At 41.3% G+C, this 15,881-nt stretch overlaps 1 protein-coding gene across 6 annotated transcripts in view; it reads right to left on the bottom strand.

Moving 5' to 3' along the window:
* The window catches only part of DACH2 (dachshund family transcription factor 2), a 239,234-nt gene that overhangs the window by 52,582 nt on the left and 170,771 nt on the right, over positions 1 to 15,881 (bottom strand). For all 6 annotated transcript variants that reach the window (XM_074551314.1, XM_074551311.1, XM_074551316.1 and 3 more), the window contains exons 4-5: positions 6,690 to 6,845; positions 3,252 to 3,424 (exon numbers count right to left, since the gene is read on the bottom strand). In XM_074551314.1, coding sequence (XP_074407415.1) covers positions 3,252 to 3,424; positions 6,690 to 6,845 — 329 coding nt within the window. The remainder of the gene's footprint in view (positions 1 to 3,251; positions 3,425 to 6,689; positions 6,846 to 15,881) is intronic.

Genomic DNA, 15,881 nt, shown 5'->3' with positions numbered 1-15,881 from the left:
GTAACAGTAAACTGCTACATTTATTCATAGAATCACAGAGTGGTTTGGGATGGAAGGACCTTAAAGGTCACCTCATTCCAGCCCTGCCAGGTGCAGGGACACCCTCCATGAGACCAGAGTGTTCTACCCAACCTGGCCTTGGGCATCCACTGATCTTTCTAGCCCAAACCATGACTCAAGTGTACTTAGCCCAATTTCACCCCAGACTGATCCTAATCTGCCGTCCAGGCCATTCCTGGATTGCAGAGTAGGTCAAGCCAAAGAACAGCTCTGAAAATGAAGAAATAACAAGAACTGGATGCAGGAGGGAGAAGAGAAAGGGTGGTGAACTCAGTGCCGGTCAAATTCTGCTTTGGCCATGTGAGACCCTCACTCAATAACAGAGATTGTTCTGAGCCATTTGAGCCAAGTTTCAAACCCAGCAAGCTTCTTCAGATGTGCAGTGAATCCCTGTAAGGCTGAATTTATCACAGGGGCACTGCCAGACCTGCAGCCACAGTGCTGCTGGTGCTGCTGTAATCTCATCACATCATGTTAGAGATGGCTAAGAAGGTTTCGTGAGCCTGGCCATTGTGCCTCCCTAATTTATGGTGTTCCTGTCAGGGAGAAATCAAGCTTCATAGTTATGACATTTCTTTCTGGAGCACTAAATGTTAACTTTGCTGATCATGCATATCTTGGTAGAACAGCTTATTTCTAAATGGCAAACGTGATATAAAAAGCATAATGACTTCATTCAAAACCTTACAAAGCAGCTGATTCTCACACCTATAGAAAACAGGCCAAGTGGTATTTTAGTCATCAGACTATGGAAACAGACACACACTCAATGTATTTGATTAATTTCTCCCATTTTAAGTAAAAAACATGATGCTGGGATTGCACTCTATTGAAAACTAATATGTTTTGTACTTATTAAATGCACTTAAATAATGTCCTCCAATAAGAGTTACAGACAGCAGGAACAGCAAAGCTTTTCTTTTTTTCACATGTTTCGTTTTGTGCAAGAATTTCATGTTAACTGGTCATCATTCTGTGCTGGTCACCATTCTGTGCTGGATGATTGTACATAACTGAAGGCAAGGACAAAGGGAGCCTCACACTGTTACAAAATTCATCTACTCTTTCAGCACTCAGGACAAACTAGAGAAAGATGCAGCACTACTTGACAGGTGAGGAGAGGAACACAGCAAAGGATGCCCACTCTGCCTCTGTCACCTTGGCTACTGGTGCATTTTCCTCTGCAACGTGAGAGGAAATAATTCCCACCAGAGTGCTGGCCAGACCTAGTGTTGCTGTGGAGATATTGTGTCTCCTCTGGTGCAGGTGTTGGGGAAAGAATTGCTGTAAATGAGTAACTCCCATCAGCAAGGGCCTGCTAAATAATACCCTGAAACCCAGCTGCCTGCAAAAACTGCAGGTTAAATTACAAAGGACTGGCATTGTTTACAAATACGTATTTAATCTTCATGTTGACATACTGGTAACATTTAGAATACAATCAAAGCTTCTGCAAGTTTACTTGCTGCTACAAATATTCCACTGCTGTGTTTAAATTAGGTCTCTGAACACTTAAAGGAAAGGTTATGGTTTAAAATTAATGGAATTTCAACTAATTTCTAATAGTTTAATGACTTGCAGTAACAAATACACAGTCAGATATCAGAGAGAGATGTTTTTTCCACCCAGCCAACAACTGGGCAAGTACAATGATGATAAAGAGAAGTTTTTACACATATTAATCCTAAGTAGGGATCCTAATGGGAAATGTCACTCCTGCATTTTCCCAGACTCCCTAGAATCCAAGAGGAAAAAAAAAGTCAACAAAACCAAAGCATTCAGAACAGTATTTGCCCTAATCTAGACATGGACTCCCAGTAAAAATAAGAAACAATCTGAGGTAATTTTGGAGATGCTTTGGGCCAGAAAGCAAATCAGAAGGAAAACAAACCTCTCCAGAACCTCAACAGAGAGATGTAGAATTTTACTGCAGTGATGTGACAAGAGACATTTGCTGTGCCCCTTGAGAGGATGCTGCTATCAGAACACATGGGCATGAACAACAAACACGTGCTTGGTCACTGTGAGTTCCTTTCCTGGCTTGATTTAGAAACAAAATCTCCTGAAGCACCAGCCTGTGACAAAAGGAAGTACAACACAACCCTCACTAATGTATTCGCACAACTGGACTGTAGTGTTGGGAACAGTGACTTTCTCAAGGATAAAATAATGACACACTAAAATTAAGATGTTTTACAATAAAGATGTGTGAGCAAATCAGTTCAGCTAATCAGTGAGAGTTGTAAGAACAAAGCAACTCAGAAGTCAGATTCTAGAGTGACAGGGATAGATGAGTTTAAATGAACACAAATATTGAAGACATTTACTTTCCAGAACAGATAGCTCTATAGACTCATATATTTAAACCCAAAGAAAAATGGATTAAACTAATGACCTTTCAAAGCTGACAACATTTTACTTTGTCAACAACAAACCCACATGTGCATGCAAATACACACACACGTCAGACTGGTAACACCTTTCATTTTTGCTCAGTAAAAAGTGGACACACTGTTTTAGAGAATCCCATCACACCAATCCTTCACATACACTGATCCTACACACTTCTATTTTGAAAATTTCTTGTTTTAATGCATTTTTGAGTGTGTGACAGGACAGCAACTCTCCACACAGGCAAGAACCTTTCTGAACAGCCTACTTGGCAGAGACTACGACAAGCCTTACAAAATACAAATAAGTTTTAACCAACCAGAAGGAAGTTCAGGTTTGGCTACCAGAGATTCTATCCACTGAAGTACTTGCAATAATTTACTCAGGTATTTACCTGCTCTGGTTCTGCACTGCTAGAATTCCTGTTTTGTTCTTCAGCCTCACTAAGGTACTTGTGATAATTTTCTCTGCTATTTACCTATTCTGGATTTGCAGTGCACTAGAGTTCTTGCCATGTCCTACAGCATTTTCTCTTAACTTTGACTTTAAACAGCATTTCAGTAGAGTTATGAAGCTTTCAGAGATATTACTCTAGCCTGTAGTGAGTGTCAGTGTCCATTTTTAATGACACGACAGACTCACTGACAGATCAGAGCAGCAGAACTCCCTGGCTGCAGTGTGGGTGTTGCTCAGTGTTGGGAGCAGCGCAGGTGAGCTGGAGCAGTGTGAACTCAGAGTCTCATCCTCCTCCTCGCTGAGAGCACCACTGCAGATCCCTGCCTGCCACGAGGAATCCTTACCTTGATGACGGAGGCCCCTGCCCTGGAGAGGGGGCTGTGCATCTGCGCCGCCGCCGCCATGTTGGCGATGGTGTTGAGATGGTTCATCTGGTTCATGGCCATGGCCACCGAGGCCGGGGGGAGGCTGACGGGGAGCAGGGGGTGCGGCATCATCATGAAGGGCAGGTCTATCCCTGCGGACAGCACAGACACGTCACTGGGGCATCCTGAGGGGCCATGACACCCACCATGTCACTGAGCACCCCCTGAGGGCCCACAACACCCATCATGTCACTGGGGCATCCTGAGGGCCCACACCATCCACCATGTCACTGAGGGCCCCCTGAGGGCCCACACCATCCACCATGTCACTGGGACATCCTGAGGGCCCACACCATCCACCATGTCACTGGGACATCCTGAGGGCCCACACCATCCACCATGTCACTGGGACACCCTGAGGGCCCACATCCCATTGCAACATCCACCATCCACCACATCAGTGGGACACCCTGCAGGGGTGACACCATCCACTGTGTCCCTGCAACACCCTGAGGGCCCACACCATCCACCATGTCCCAGGGACACTCTGAGGCCCACAATATCCTCCACCATGTCCCTGGGACACCCTGAGGGCCCACATCCCACTGCAACATCCACCATCTACCATGTCCCTAGGACACCGTGAGGGGCCACACCATCCCCCATGTCACTGGGACAAGCCCACAGCATCCACCATGCCCCTGGGACACTCTGAGGGCTGTCCCATCTCACTGCAACATCCACCACTCAAGCCCAACAGCAGCAATTCTTATGAATTCTATGGTTCCACAGGGGATAACTGTCTGTGCAGCCCAGGAAAGGCTGGTTTGTACTGGGGAGAGGAACACACAGCTGGGGAGTGACAGAAAATAAAGATAAAACTGCGCCAGTTTAGTGATCTCTTTAGTTAAGATAACTAAAGAAGGAAAAAGACCCAAAAAACATGCATATAATTTGCATGTTTTCCAACATATCAGATGAATATTTATTAAAAACTCTATCTGATCACACACTCCTACCAAGACTTCTTCCCATTACACCTTCTCAGCAATGTCACACTAAATTCTTATACTTTATTTCTCAAATCCAGGAGGCTGTGGCTTGGATTACAGACACCACTGAGCAATTGTACAGAAGGTCTGTGAACTGCAACACGTAATGAGAGGTTAAAATTGTCGCCAGAGGTTTTAATTTTCAAAATGTCACTTTAAATTGTCTTCTGCTATGGATATAAACCAATTTAAGAAGGTATGAAATTTATTTGGATCAACTTGCAGATCTTGACATTGCCAAAAAGGTGAAGTTACTGCTAGCAAGAATTGGATTCTCATACTTCATTAATATCCATTTCAGCATGTGTATTACTTCTTGTATTTAGTAATGACTGCACTGAAGAGCAAGACACCAATTTACTGAAAAAATAGTTATTGTGCATTCAAGAGTTCTTTAGAGAGATCACTCGGAGATAGCTACCATCGGGCATCCAAAATTAATTTTTCAGGATAAAACCCAAAAATCAGGACCCACTCTGCCACACAAAAATGTCTTATCATTTTTCTAAATGACATTTAGACAAAAAATCCTCATTAAAAAATTCAGGTGCAAGTATTAAATACCACAAACATATAGCTAGTCATTACCACAAACCATTGAGAATGTTTATTGCTAAAACGTTTTCAACTTTTGTGTTTATCCTAACTATTTTAAAGGAGAAGGCCAGTCACCAGAAGGCCAGTTTCTGGTGTATGACAGAACTAACAACAAGAAATGCCACTGACTGACATGTCTTATGTTATTCCTACAGAATTTGACTCCAGTGATATAAAAACACCACGGTGCCCACCAGGAAAGGCAGCATTGCAATATTCCCAGCTCCCACACTATTCCTGTTTAACATGAGCATATCATGATCAACAACTGTGATGTCTAATGACTCACTCTCTATTTTATATGATGATCCACGCCAATATTAATTATGATAGGCAATAAGCAATGCCCACATACATCTCCCCTCACTTCAAACCACTCTGACAATCCCCTCCAGTGCCTGCATCCACAAGCCTTTGTTCCCCTGCAGATCTCCCTTAACAGCCCAATAATCTTTCCTCATCCTCTATAGAGTTCCAAAACTCCCAGACACCATCTGGCCACATTGAGTTGTATGTCTACTTAAAGTCCAATTGACATGCAAACTAAATGCAAACTACAAACAGAATTTAACAGCACATCACCAGTTTTAAGACACAATCCGTCAAACATTTCAGAGGACTATGAGGAAAATATATCCTGCACTTGCAAATCATTGGGCATAATGTCTGACATCCAGTAAAGCCTTTAACAGCCTATAGACATTCACCTACCACAAAATCCACTGGAAAATATCCTTAAGAGAAAAGAACACAATGTGTCTGTGTGTAAAAAAAATCCAGGTATTGAATTATGCAAGAATATAAATTGAAAGCACAAACACAGAGAATTTGAGTCCTATGACCTGGTGATTTTTAACTACTGACACTTAATCCAAAATGCTCAGGTCCACACCTTCCCACAAACAACCAGGCTCATTTTGTAGCAGTCATTTCAACAGCTCTGATTTGCTCAGGTCTGGGGCCTGACAGAGGCAGCAATGAACTGACCACTCCAAAAATTGTGTAAGGAGTCAGAAATGCCACTCATCCACTAAAACTAACACCAAAAATTAACTTCGAGAACTTGGAGGATAAAGAGTTTAAACAAGGAACAAGAGTCCATAAATAATGAGCTTTTCATTTTTCATCCATCATCAACTATAGGAACAACTTTACTCCTAAATAATTTTTAAAATGCTAATCCCAAATCAAATCCTTCTTTGAATACTTTTTCCTTCCTTTCTTTCCCTCTTTGGGTGCACAGATGTGGAACTGATGGCTTCCCACCTGCTCCCTTCCTAAGGGAAAGAGAAGAGATGGCTTTTTGGAGAGCTCCAAGTTCCAAATCCAACCTGTGTCATTTTATTCCAGTTGTTTTGAATAGCTGGGTTCAGTGCATGACCATTTACCTGGACATTCTGCATTTATTCCTTTCTCTCATATTTTATTTGGTGGGTCATCATTTCCATCTGGAGGAGAATTTTCTCACATAGCTAAACTTTTAAGCAATTGTATGATTATTTTTCCATGGAAATGACAATTAAAGACCGACAGTCCCAAACCCAGCAGTGAGTGACTGTTCCAAGAGGGATTAGGCACTTGGACTTGGACTAATGGCAGAGGGTGCCCTGGACATCAGACCCAAATGCAGCTGGCAGTGAAGGCCTGACCCTCCTGTCACTCCCATGTCCCCATCATTTCCTGCTCCCCGAGGCTGGGAAGGAAGGCAAGCCCAGCTCCCAGCAGGGCTCCAGGCTCTCCTCTTTCCCAGCAGGACCCCAGTACGTACTGTTGGTGAGCAGGTGGTTCTGCTGGAGAGGGCTGAGCGGGTGTGCACTGCCCAGGCTGGACTGCCCTGACAGCGTGGGGTGCCCAATGCTGTGCTGGGATCCCGTCGTGATGGGAGACTGCAGCTTGTCCTTGTCCCAGGAGGATTCACTGCCACCTGCAAAACAGGGCACAGCAAGCCATGAATGGCATGTTCCTGTACTCTGAGATATTTTGCTTGGCTAGCAAAGAGCCAACACTCCTTTACCACAGCTGAGCACCTGGCACCTGCACCTGAATTTTTCAAAAAATAAATTAGTAAGTAAGTACAGAGCAAAAAAAATATTTTTAGACACTTTCAGCATCACCTACTTTCAAAACATTGGTTTGTGGAAACAGGAAAGGCTAAATGTCAGAGGACGAAATCATCAGTGATGATTAAATGAATTATTAGAATGGGAATAACTGAGAGGCTGAGCCACCATCTCCTGCTATCACAGGACACGAGGCCACCAGTCCCTGCCAGACACTCATCCAAGTCCACTCCTGTGCCCATCAGGTCTCTGCACTGTCAGTCCTGCAGGCACTTGGCCATTCCCTTCCTCCAGTGCCACTGAATTCCAGCTGGAATTCAGCCCTGAAGAGTTTGTAAGTGTTTATCCTCGAGCTTGGATATCTTTGAGCTTCAGCAGCTGCCCCTCCACTGCTGAGCCTGACCCTGGGGATGCCCCACGTGAAACCCTTCACTTTGTGGGTTAAAAGAGCTGGGCACAGGCTGTGCTGGGAAATCATCAATATTCAGCAATTTCAGCTCAGGAGTCCAGATATCTATTATGCATAGTAATTACTGTCTACAACAAGCACAAAGTCTAGGAAACAGCACTTGGTGTCTCGAATCTCTGTCTGGTCTTCTGCAGCAATTTTACAGACTGCAGTTTTTTCAGTATTACACACTTGAATAACAAATTCCTTTTAAACAGCAGGTTAAGGAGACCATGTTACTGAATTCCAAAATACATCTGGTCCACAAAACAGAACACTTAAAAAAAAGTTAGACTGAACATTTCCAGAGTTTCTTGAACATTTCAAGGTATTTTAAGATCCCTCCCCTCTCAGGTACACCCCACATTGCCACTTAGATTATAGATTGTTAGAAAAACATGTAACTGCAGTATTGATTTTGTTTTGAATTTATGAACAAGGGTCTCAATTAGAATAAGTAAATAGATTACTGGAGTGCAGCAGATAGAGGCAGCAAGCAAAAAACCATTTTAATTGAATATGAAAGTAACAGAGAAATTCCATTCTTTATGACAACAGTTGGCTAATAAACATGATTAATACTGCTAAAAGCAAAAGTTTGAAAGATCAGTGATTGAGAAAAAAGGAAAACACTCCATCATTTTAGCACTATGTCCAAGTATGAATTACCTTCCTATAAAAGAGTTGTAATTTGTAAAATGATGAGTAATACACTGACAAAGAAAGATACACTAAATTATGCCATGTGATATAATGTAGCATGGCATAGTGCAGTAATTAGAACTACTACAGTTGAGGCTGTGTCAGCATCTTTGTTATTTAATATACTGTATATCAGCTCTTTCAAATAACATTTGACTGCTACTTAGTGTGGAAGTTGTTCACTTTGACTACTGTGAATCTGGGGTGCTATTATTTGGTGCGTTTCAGAAGTTAAATGTGTGATTTATGAAGGACTTTTGGAAGAAATGTTGAGCATTTGATTATAACAAGTGAGTTTCAATTTTCTCCATGTGCTTCTTCCTCTATTCTTCCTCAAAAAACACACACACTTTTCCATGAATTTTTGCTTAGGAACACATTTTGTAGCTGTAATTTCACGTATCAGGGCACTGGCCACAAAATTGGGCCGAAGGCAGTTTGTTGGGATTTCTGAATGAAAAGAAAAAACTGAGTCTTCATTTGAAAGTTTCCCTCTGCCCTGGGTATTTCCAGCCCTAGGCACAGACGGTCTAAACTCAGCTCACTGAATTAATTCTGGAAGTTTCTCTTGCCTCTTAGAGCCTCGTGGCCCTGAGGCTGCAGCAGCAGAGCCCCCCCAGCTCTCTGAGCCCAGCTCATTCCCCAGGAAAATTCCATTATTCCCAATTTACAGATGGAGAATTGCCCTGTGAGAAAAGCAACTTGCTTAAGGAAACCCAGGAAATCTGCAGTGGAAGGAGAAACTGAATTTAAATTATGTCACATAGTCCAAATCACTGGACCAGTTCTCCTTACAGATGGGGACAACAATAACTTTTCCCCTCTGCAAATTCCACTTGTAAATCTGCTCCAGTATTCAGTGCCAGCAACACAAGAATAAATTGCAATACACTTATCTCTGCAGCCCATTCCTGTATTCTTATGTCCCCTATCACTTCTCCTTAGAGAAAGAAAAAAATACAGCTGAGTGTACAATGTCTAATAAAAGTGATATTAAATGAAATGCATCCTTAGCCTGCAGTGTCCCACAGATAACAGCTCCATCTCTCCATCTGGGCTGCATTTCCTATGTAGCAGGAAACCTCTTAAAAATGAAATAATAATTAGAACAGTTCTTACCTAGAACTGCTCAGGTGTGAAGTGTTTTTAAGGGCAGTGTGGTCAGCTGCAGGTGGGAAAGCTGAGGGCAGAATGAGGGAGCTCCTGTTACACCAGTGAGGAAACTGAACTGGAATCGAGTCAGGGCTCTGGTCCTACCCCTGTGCCCCACAGAAACCTCTGATCCATCCCACCCACAGTCCCTCTGCACAGCTAAAAAAGAACAATTCAAAAGAAAATTTGCATTCTTCCCTGGAGTATCTATGCCCATAGGGTAAGAAAACGACTACATAGAAATTTACAGCAAGCCTGAAGCAGATTCACAGTAAAAATCAAGTATGTGACATGCAAACCTGTGCTGGTACACTCAGTCTTTAATTGCCATGCAGCGTTAAAAAAAGGTATTTATTTTTGAGTATACAATTTTCTTATTTGGTAACACACTTGTCAGCATGTTTGATCAGCAAATACATATCTGACATGCAACATATCAATGTGTATTTTCAAATTCTTTGTTGCCATAACAATTAGAAGCGAATACATCCATATAAACTGAATCCTTCCTAGTGCTTCAAATTCATGTTTAACCACAATTTTTCAGAGCCATTTTTTGTCCAAACAGGTGCCATCCATAAGGCAAAGATATCACATTTTGATTTTAATTTTTTTAAAATTTCAATTCTGTATTTTGTATGATGAGCTTACAGTACATACAGAGATGTATTTTAGTAATTTTTTTTAGGTATATAAAACATAAAGGGAAAAATATATGTCAGTGACAGACCCCACAGCCCCACTGGAAGGTGATTTATCATCACAAAGTGTCTCTGTTTGTTTTATATATTTGAAGGTAATGCAAGCAACAGGCTCAGCTTCAGTTTTTCTGAAAATGCTGCTACTCACCCATTATTAACTTCAGGAATTTTTTAAGGCAACTCTTAAAGCCAAAAGTTCTCTAGCAATAAGCCTCTCTCTGCATTTCCATTCTTCAGAACAAAACCTCAAAATCTCTTGTTCGTTTGTTGCATTTTTTTTTTTTTTTTGGTGAAGACATATCTGTAGAGATTAAATCAGTGTCTTGGTTTTAGGTATTGAAAGATCTCCAGAAAGTAATCACAGTTCAATTTGGTGACAGTTTCTTTTCATTTGGTTTCAAATTCATTTTAGCAGCCTTAAATCTGTCTGCTTGAGCTGAATGAAATCCTCTCTGTCAGAGCTACCTTTGAATTCCACAACCACACTGTTTCAATCTATGTCTGTCATTTTACTGCTCCTTGTGATGCATTCCTGAAAAATTGAACTCCAATTGTAAAAAGCAATACCATCTTCACTGGCCAATTTTATTCTCAAATTATTTTTAAACACATTTTTCATCCTGTTGGGCATATTAAGCACAACAACAGCTGTGAAGAAAAAATATTCAGCGCGTTGCTATTTCAGCACTGGTAATTCCAAAGTATTTCTCACCTCTAACTTCTTGTGAGTGTCCAGCACATACAGGGCCTTTGAAAAGTTTTGATTATACAGAACCCCATGACTCCCAAAACAACACAGCAGTGCTTTTTCCTAGCACTCCCAATCCTTGTGTTTCCAGACTATTTTACCAGTACCCCAACTTCACCCTGATATTGGGAAAAATGGTCACTTTTTTGGCCTACACAGAGTATCTTCTGCAAAAACATTTCAGCCTACAACTTTCTGTCAACATTTTCATGGTATCAACCTTTGAGTGTTGCAGGAATACAAAATTAGGTCAAAAACTGAGACTCTCACTGCAGGAAGGTCAGGGAGAGACCACCCAGGTCTCATTCCTGGTCAAGTGTCACCTTCCTGTCAGAAAACCATCAAACTGCTCTGGGTCAGGATTTTGACCCATTTAACCCCAAATTCTGTCCCTTGTATTGGCAGTAGATAATGTTATTTATAGAGGCCATGCATGTGTGGGGATTTTCTGTGGTCCCTTATTACTCCCAAATGAAATTCTGAAATTTAAAAATGGGAACAAGATTTTAATCAGCCCCCCAAATCATTTCACCCATCTGGAAATCCAAATGGCAGATCTGAAATGCATTTAAGGCTTTAATTCATGGATTTGTCTGGCTGTGTGTATTGGGCTGTATCAACTTTTGGAGTGTACCCTACAAGAAAGCCATGGAAGTGTGTAGGGTAAGATATTAAAACTCAAGAAATCCAGTGATGGCTTTACTGGGCTACTTCCAAAAACTTATCAAGTGGTTCAGCAGATGTAATTACTGCCTAGCCCTGCCAAGGCTTTGAAATGTGCCCATTAATTCAGCAATTCCCAATCTGTCCATCAGTCAGTCATACTTAAAAAATATGTCTGTCAGGACTTAGGTGAAGTAATCTGTTGATAATTACACAATGAGAAGGCATCTGAAATCTGAATATCATTTCTAAACTTTTTGAAAAGTCTTGATGACAGCAAAATCAAAGTTTATTTCACAGCAAACAGGACATTAAAGGTAACTGGGAATATGTCCGAATATTTGATGCCAAATTAATTAAGAACAATTAATTTCAGGAAGATACTTTCTGAGACGATAAAAGCAGAGTTGCAATATTTATCTAGGAATGTAACCATCCCTCCCAAACCATCAACTGCTTCCTTTAAAGTGAACAAAGGAACAGGGAGGAGGTAAATGAGATGTGCTGCGAGTTCCCACGTGCTGACAGAGGAGCTGGAGCTGGAGCCCAGCCCCAGCCCAGTCCCCTCGGTGCCCTGGCAGGTGCCACTGTCCCTCCCAGGCCCTTCCAGCCACAACAAGGTCTCACCATCACAGCCAGCTGCTGCTGCCCCAGCTCTGAGCAGCAGGAAACCTGTTCTCCCTCTCACAGCAGACAGAGCCATTCATCCCTGCAAACTGGATCTGCAAAAACGCTCCTAAAATACAGCCAAGTATTATATAAAAATATATATATTTTCTGCTGCTTTCTGAGACCAGTGCAGATGAACAAACTGCTCATCAATTAAACTTCAGCATCACCTTCAGTACCTCCAGCTAAACTCCAAAACACCCAACACACCTCAGTGGTTCAACTTCCACAACCACAGCACCCTGTAAAAGTTACATTTAACAAGATGAAACATCAGATTTACAGAAATTCAGACATGAACTCTTACAACAATTGTCACTAAAATGCACTGGTACTGACAAGCACCTCTCAGAGTCAGATACCTGAGCCTGCACTGTGTAAAACCACCTGGTGTTATTTGAAGGTGTGTTTGGGAGGGTTAACTGTGCATTTGTTGTCCTCCTCTGACAGCTCCTAGTTCTTGTAGTGGATTAAATATTAAGTTATAAAACTCTATTCAGTTTCTTCTATAGAACATGAAGTACATTTATTGCTAACATTTTTAGTAACAACTGTGTGACAACTGTTTTATTTTTCTATACAAAGATAAGAATGATGTACTAGAACACAGCATCTATTCTGGTTAAGGACCATCAACAAAAAAACCGTTTTCTACTGCAGGACTACAGGCTGCCTTCAGAAACACGTTCATTTCACAGAGAGAAAGAAGGTCAAAATTCTGGTCTGTCATGTTTTTATTACTGTTGATGATGCACAAGCCAGAAATAAAACAGCTTAACTTTCAGATCTTGAATACAGTTTGCAGGGCTGCCTGCCAGAAAGGATAAACACACATCCCTCTGAACTCCACTACTGCCGCCAGCAGCAAGCAGGGAACCAGGATTTGTATTCCAGCGATGATAATCACCCATACCCTCACTCACCACAATTTACAATTTTAAAAAATTACTTAATATTTCCCCATATTTAACAACTTACTGAAAGAACCACTGAGATAAAATACTGTGTATTTTTACCTTGACTAACTCAGCAGATAGTTCCGTTTGATTCTGAGAGGCTTTGAGAATATTTTGACATCCAGGACAGACAGGTAACTACAAAATCAGGTTATTTGAGCTTCAACAATTCATCATTTACTATTTCTTTGAAATCAATATTAAGAACAGTCCGAGTTACAGATGGCAATCTGCTGAGTTAATCTGCAGAGACATAAATGGATCATATATTTATCATCTTTCCAAGATCTCCTAATACTAAGAGAACTCCATGTAATGCAAATTATGGCTTGAAAGAATTAAACAAAATCTGTGGCCTTAATATACACCTGGACAGTTTTCCAAACTTCCAGCACCTGCACAAAACTCATTGGAGATGCTACCAGAGAAGGAGAGGCTGCTGAGGGATGCCCAGCACACTTTTGTACAGAAGAATGTCCCCACAAAGGATCGGTGGCTGCAGCCCCTTGCACAGCCCCACCAGCTGTGTCCGGGTGGGACCTCAGGCCAGGTACACATTAATTTAATTCCATTTCTTACATCTGACAGTTGATCCCTTGCACTAAATACTCCTGACTTCCAAAAAATTGAGAGTGCTGCCAGAACCACGAGAGCTCGTGAGCAAACCCAATTCACAGCAAAGGTCAGCAGGGACATCTACTGAGTTTCACTTAATGCCAGCCTAAAAACAACCACACAAAAACCCCTGGAACTACATTAGCAGCCAACTCTGTACTTCCGTTCACAACCACTTTCATTTGTGCTCACAGTAGTATCTGAACTGGGTCCTACCACAGCACTTGGATCCATCTCACACATTCAATCCATCTTTGCTTTTCAGAACATTTTTCTCATTCTGCAAGCTCAGCCACTGGGTATTCCCATCACCTCTGGAATAATTCTCCTCCAGGAATACCAGTGGGAGTTTAGCATTAGCTTCTCTAAGGAGCAGGATCCAACCCCTAGAACTGACCAACAATGTCAAATAAACCATTCCTACATTGTTATTCTGTAAAGGACACTCTACATCTTCAGGCTAGAATTTCTTCCTGAGCTATACAAAGAAAAAAGTAACAACTACCATCAGAAAAAACATTATTAAAATGTTGATACTGATACTAGATAAAGTGAAACTATTTCTTAAGAAGAGAAAGTGAGAGGCTTCTGCAACAAAACAGAATAACTCAGTGCCAAACTGAACTTAACTAAGCTTGAGGTTTTGGACAGGATTCATTTCTGCTTGTGGTATAAGTATGCACCACCTTGATTATCATTTAAAAAAATATTGACAGCTTGCCTTCTCATACCAATGCCTGGTAACAAATTCCAAATGTTTTGTCACATTTCTTGTGAGCAATGCCATCTGCCAGAGGTGGCATTTCATGGCTGTTTACCCTGACTCCCTCCAAGAATTCATCTGCCACTATCTAATGCTGCCTGAATAAAGGGGATTAAGACTCTGATGCAACAGAGACTATTGATAATTTGGTATAATTGGGAAGAAATGAAGATAAATGAGGTTGAGGATGGAGAGGCAATTAGTTGAGCTGCCTGTACAGCTGTGTTCTCGGCCTGGCTCCCCTGGCCTTTGCTTTGGTGAGGTATGTGCAAATTAAACATAATGACAAATCCACTCTTCCCAAAGCTCTTTACTTTGTGAAGCCTCAAGATCTGTTTTTCACTTCTGAGATTCTGTGTGCAAAGAAAAGGGACAGAGGATCACACTCTGCTGAGGTTTTTGAAGAGATGCGCTCTGTCCCAGCACACCTGTGGCTCAGCCTGTGGCTCCAGCCTGGCACTCCCAGCGTTCAGAGCCCAGGGCTTTGGCCAAAGGTGAAGGATTTTGTTCCCTCAGTGCCACGGAGAGCTTTGGTCATTGCACAGCTCCAGATGGCTTTGCTGCAAATGTCCTCTATCCCTGTCACTGCTCACCAACATCCCCTAACCACGATCCCCCCTAAAGCCAAGCCCCACAGGCTGCAGCTGAACCTCCACTTCACAAATTAGGCCAGCTTTAAAAAATACTGGTCAAAAAAAATCTTTGAAACTTCTAAAATACACATTTTACTATACAAAACACCTTGGAAGTGGCAGGAATTTTTAGTCCTAACACAAAGACAGCTACCCAGATAAAAGCCTTAGCTCTAAGCTACATTTTTCAGGTGAGGCCAAGTAATCAAGCTTGAATATTGTGAAAGATATTTAAATCTCAAGTGAACATGGTCAGACTACAAACCTCCAAATTAGAGGTTTGCAGTCTGCAAATCTGCAGTCTGATTTGCAGTTCTCATTTCAAATATACTGAGATACATTCATGCATATACATGCAGAAATGCCCCCACATGGGGTTTAACACAAATGTAAAATAACATACATTTGCCACAAGAAATGTCACTACATGTTTCACATAAAACTCTGACAGTTTTTCATAAATGTCAAATAATGCAAGATCCCCTTTAGAAAGAAATCCAATATTTGCAGAGGCAGCTCTGCCTTACAGACATGTTTGCCCAACTACCCAGCACATGTTAATTTTCTGATTTCATGTACAGGTGATTCTATCTGAATTAGGTCTTAGATGAAAGACTTCATAAAACTGCACTTTTTTTTTGCATCCATACAGTCATCAGTAATTTAAAAAAAAATATTTTATGGATTACTCGAAAAATGCTTCTTAGATAAAGACAAAAGCCCAGTTTCAATGCACAGAGGAGATTTTAGAAGCCAAATGTTACATATCTTAAAAGAATAACAATTTAGTAGATTTATTTTGTAATGAATTTTTAACATAGCTGCATTTTATTATGCAGTATAAAGAGAAC

Source organism: Zonotrichia albicollis, chromosome 14 (genome assembly GCF_047830755.1).
Source record: "Zonotrichia albicollis isolate bZonAlb1 chromosome 14, bZonAlb1.hap1, whole genome shotgun sequence".
In the NCBI taxonomy this organism is placed as follows: domain Eukaryota; kingdom Metazoa; phylum Chordata; class Aves; order Passeriformes; family Passerellidae; genus Zonotrichia; species Zonotrichia albicollis.
This window is presented reverse-complemented; position numbering and strand designations above follow the sequence as displayed.